The sequence below is a fragment of the Herpailurus yagouaroundi genome, unplaced genomic scaffold (genome assembly GCF_014898765.1).
Source record: "Herpailurus yagouaroundi ecotype Mexico unplaced genomic scaffold, PumYag 67680, whole genome shotgun sequence".
Taxonomy (NCBI): domain Eukaryota; kingdom Metazoa; phylum Chordata; class Mammalia; order Carnivora; family Felidae; genus Herpailurus; species Herpailurus yagouaroundi.
In genome coordinates, this window is record NW_024420480.1 from 489 (window position 1) to 4,617 (window position 4,129).

Here is a 4,129-nt window from a genome sequence, read left to right on the forward strand (position 1 = left end):
CTGTGTCTGGGTGCACGCTTCTTCAGAATTCTCGTTGGCGCCTGGGAAATGTGGAGGGAACTCGTCTGCTTTCGTGTGTACTAGTGACAGCAGGCACGGGGCTTTCTCAGAGACAGACACAGACAAGTTTGTAATTCTCGGTGAAGGGCCCCTAAGCGCCCTGCTTGGAGTCGTCCTCCTTTTAGTGGAAGGTTAGATTTCCGGACCGGAGGAAACTGCTAAATCCTACTACCCCATCTCCCTGGTGCTCTGTACGGAGATCAGTAGGGCACCAGTGGCAGATGGGGCTCTGGGGGTTGTTGTTGTTGTTTGCTCTGAATTGCAGTGCGGTGAGTTCTACTGAGCTGCTTTCTTGCAAGGACACGGCGGTGGGGTGGGTCTAGGGTGGGTGTCACTGGTTCTGGGTGGGCACCCACCTTACCGCCGCCCTCAGCCTGATGGCCAAGGAGGAGAAACCGTGCGGACGGCCATGTGGCCCCGGTAGGCGCGACACCTAAGGACTTCTCCAGGCCTTGCCCCAGCTTCATGAAAAAGGGGCAAGGGGACGGAGCAGGCAGTGGCTCACGCTGTGGACGTTCCTGTGCTGAATGCTCTGCTGCCCGGAGTGAGGCCTCTGGGGAAGGGGTGTACAAGGGAACACAGACTGTGTGACACGGGGGACCTCGCGAGTGAGGCCTGGAAGGTGACAACGCTGAAGAGGACATGCGGCAAAGCGGGGTCCACGCTGGCGGCTGGGCCCTTGCTCCAGAGCCCGGACCGGCCGCTGGCGCGCGCTAGCGGGCGGCCAACACCCGGGCTTCCTGTCTTGCAACTGATTGCTCCGCCAACCTGGCCAGCGGGCCTCACCTGCCCTGGAACCACTTCGCCCCCAGGCCGCATGCGCACACTCTTCACTGCCTCTGTCTCAGCCCCTCCTCCACAGCAGCCACAGCCAATGAGGAGTCGTCAAATCCCAGAGCCAGTGCGCCTGCGCCCCACTTGGGCGGGCTTCGGCGGGAGGCACCCGGGAGCCAACCGCCTTGAGGCCAAGGCTCCGTCCACCTGCTGCCATTTCCCTGTCCTTGTCCTGAGGCTGCCCTAGCTGCTCTGGGGCCGGCGGGGCCGAGCGTCATGGCCAGCGTGTCGCGGTCCGGAAAAAGCGGTGATTCCCGTCGACCCTGGGCCCTGATCGTCCTGGATGAGAAAGGTCGAGAGTCCCCGGCCCGCGGGAATGCAGGGGCGCTGGAGGGCGCGGGCTGGCCGCAGTCCCCAGGTTCAGGGGCGGCAAGCGCCCATCCTGTGCAGGAAGCCCAGGCCGGGTGTGAGATACAGGTGGCAAGCCCAGCGGAGGAATTGGTGGTGATATTGGATGACGGAATGGTGGCGGCTGAGGTGGTGATCGGGGTGGAGGAAGAGGACGGGGAGGCGACCGAGGAAGAGGTGGCCGGAGAGGAGAATTCTGAGGAAGCCAAGCCAGAAGCGGAGGACATGGCCGAGCAGGAGGAGGTGGAGGAGGAGAGAGAGCAGCTGGAGGAGGTTCCGGAGCAAGAGGAGAAGCCCGAGGCAGATGCAGAGGCGGAGGAGGGCCCCCAGCTCTCACAGGAGCTGCAGCAGCAAGAGCCAGTGCTGCGTCCTGCCTCAGCCCAGGACCCGCTGGCAGCGCTGGAGCGTCTTCAGCTGGAGATCAGCGCTGGGAATGCCCAAGATTCCAGGGCCTTATGGCGGCTGAAGCGCAGGATTCTTCGGAGGCGCATTTCTTACCTGGATCACAGAAGGGCCATCATCAAGCACATCCCTGGCTTCTGGGCCCAGGCGGCATCCTTCCTTGTGCTGGTGGGTGATGGCGGGGGCTGTTGTGCAGGAGGGCTGGGCCCTGAGAGCAGGGTGCCTCAGGGCGATGGCCCCCAGGGAGGAGAGCTGGGCAGTGGTCCCTGGCCCTGGGTTGGTGTGGTCTGGGATCCAATGTAAGGCCTTGGACAGGGGCGGTTGTTGGGGATGGGGGGACTTGGGGACTTGGAGACCCGCTTCCTCTAGGTCTCCGCCAGCGTTGGCCTGCAGGCTGCTCTCAAACATGATTTGTGGACGTGAGGCATGTGTCCCCATGCTACCAGAGCTAGGGTAGCACAAAGCAGCCTTCACTCAGAGCAGATAGGGCACGGACACGTTTCGCTGCCAAATGGGAGAGTTACACAGGCCGCACACCCACCTTCACATTCACAGGCTGTGTACGTTTTCTAGCAGTTCCGTCAAAAGAGAGCATTTCAGACACACACTCATGGCCTTTAGTGGAACCATGCCACCCCCCTGTTCCAGACAGTGGGACAACTCAGACCGACTCTGAGCGGGGTACAATGTGCCTCCACAGACCCTCTCACACACACACACTCACAGACACACACGCACACACACATACACACAGAGGATTCTCTCCTGGTATCTCCACCCCTGCTTCCCTCTCTGTCCTCAGGCTCCGGCTGGGTCCCACCCATGTCTTTCTCTCCTGACTGGCTGTGTCACTGTGTCTACTGTCATTTCCCTCTTCTCCCCTCCTTGTCCGTGCTTCTCGATCTCTTTCTCCCTCCCACACCCTCTGTTTGCATCGTAAGTGTGCAGTCGGTTTCTTGTAAGCCGTGTTATTCCTGCTGGACTCAGAAGGCCGCTGACAACATTGGTCTTCACGGGAATATGCCAAGACACCCAGCCGTGAGGAGGGGTCAGAGCACATGCCGACATCACAAGCTATGATGGGCTGCTGGCAACCCACACAGGTCAGGTATATGAGGGAACTGTGAGGAGTCCAGGCAGTGGAGTCTCTCCCTGCTGTGTGCAGACAGCGTGGGAGGTACAGGAAGCCAACGGACAGCCCAGTGTCGATGGGGTCTGGTGCATTTGCAGAGGCTGAGGAGTGTGGGGGCTAGTGTTTCCTGGTCTTTCTGCACATGCCCTGATCTAGTCCCTTGCTCTTACCCTGGGAAGGTTGGGGTGGGGGGGGTGGTCTGTGTCTGTGTCCACAGCATCTGAAGGCACAGCTCCTTGACCCAGCACAGATTCTGAATCACCCCCAGTTGTCGGCCATGAGCGGTGCCCAGGACAAAGACGTGCTCAGCTACCTGGTCGACTTGGAGGTCAGACTGGGGAGGCTGTGGCTGGGGGCCGTCCCGTCGGATGTGGGATCTGGGCAGGAGAGGGTGAGGCAAAGCTGCTCACCCTCACAGACAGGCAAGGAGGTCAGGACCCCGAGGGAGGACATTGCCCCCCTCCTGTCCCATTGCTCACGGCAGGTGGAGGAAGTGGGCCATCCCAAGTACCGCTGCAGAGTGAAGTTCTTCTTTGTGGAGAACCCGTACTTCCGGAACCCAGTGATCATTAAGGAGTATCAGCTTAGCTTTGCTGGTAGGGTGTGGGTCCCATGATGGTGCAGGGCAGGGGGCTGATGAGCATGCATCAGGGGCAGGGGGGAGGGGGAGGGGGAGGGGGCTGGGGAGGAGGCCATCAGGTTGTTCCTCTAAACCTCTCTGCCTGCAGGCTACAGGGCATCACGTGCCACTCCAGTCCAGTGGTTCTGCGATTATGAACATGGAGCTCCCAGTCGCAGGCATGACCCCACCAGCCTTCACTTGTTCAACGGGCTGTGTGAGCACAGCTGCCCAGGGACAAACAGGATTGCCGAGGTGGGGCCCCTGAGGCCTTCGTCAGCAGTGGGGATGTGGGTGGCCCCCCGGCCAGAGAGGAGAGTGGGCTATGCCCAATGTGGCGCCGGCCTGTGTCCCCTACCAGATCATCATCGAGGACCTGTGGCCCAATCCCCTGCAGTACTACCTGAGGGAGGAAGGGACCAGAAGACAGTGACCTGACGTGCGCACGTGTCGGTGAGAACGCCAGTATGCGGTGTGTTGACACGTGTGTTGTATGGGCAAGGGAACGTGGGCCAGACGTTGGCTTGGAAGTGGAAGGTCCGCCGAGACTGGGACCCAGGTAGCATGGGGAGTGGGTGGGAGCATGACAAGGGACCTGCAGGGACTCAACTGCAAACACACAGTGGGTCGATGCCTGCAATCCAAATGCAGTTGTGCTGTGGGCTGGGGCTTTGCAGAGCAACTCGGGAGGAGCAATGCTTCTCCACCACAAATGCTCCCCGTGGATGTCCGCC

At 60.9% G+C, this 4,129-nt stretch overlaps 1 protein-coding gene across 1 annotated transcript; it reads left to right on the forward strand.

The window, feature by feature from the left end:
* The first annotated feature begins 965 nt into the window (after nucleotides 1–965).
* Nucleotides 966–3,887, forward strand: LOC121025520 (testis-specific Y-encoded protein 1-like). The gene is made up of 5 exons (XM_040468058.1): nucleotides 966–1,794; nucleotides 3,027–3,104; nucleotides 3,261–3,372; nucleotides 3,505–3,650; nucleotides 3,757–3,887. The coding sequence occupies exons 1-5, from the start codon at nucleotides 1,111–1,113 to the stop codon at nucleotides 3,826–3,828; spliced, it is 1,092 nt and encodes a 363-aa protein (XP_040323992.1). The 5' UTR covers nucleotides 966–1,110; the 3' UTR covers nucleotides 3,829–3,887.
* Nucleotides 3,888–4,129: the final 242 nt, after the last annotated feature.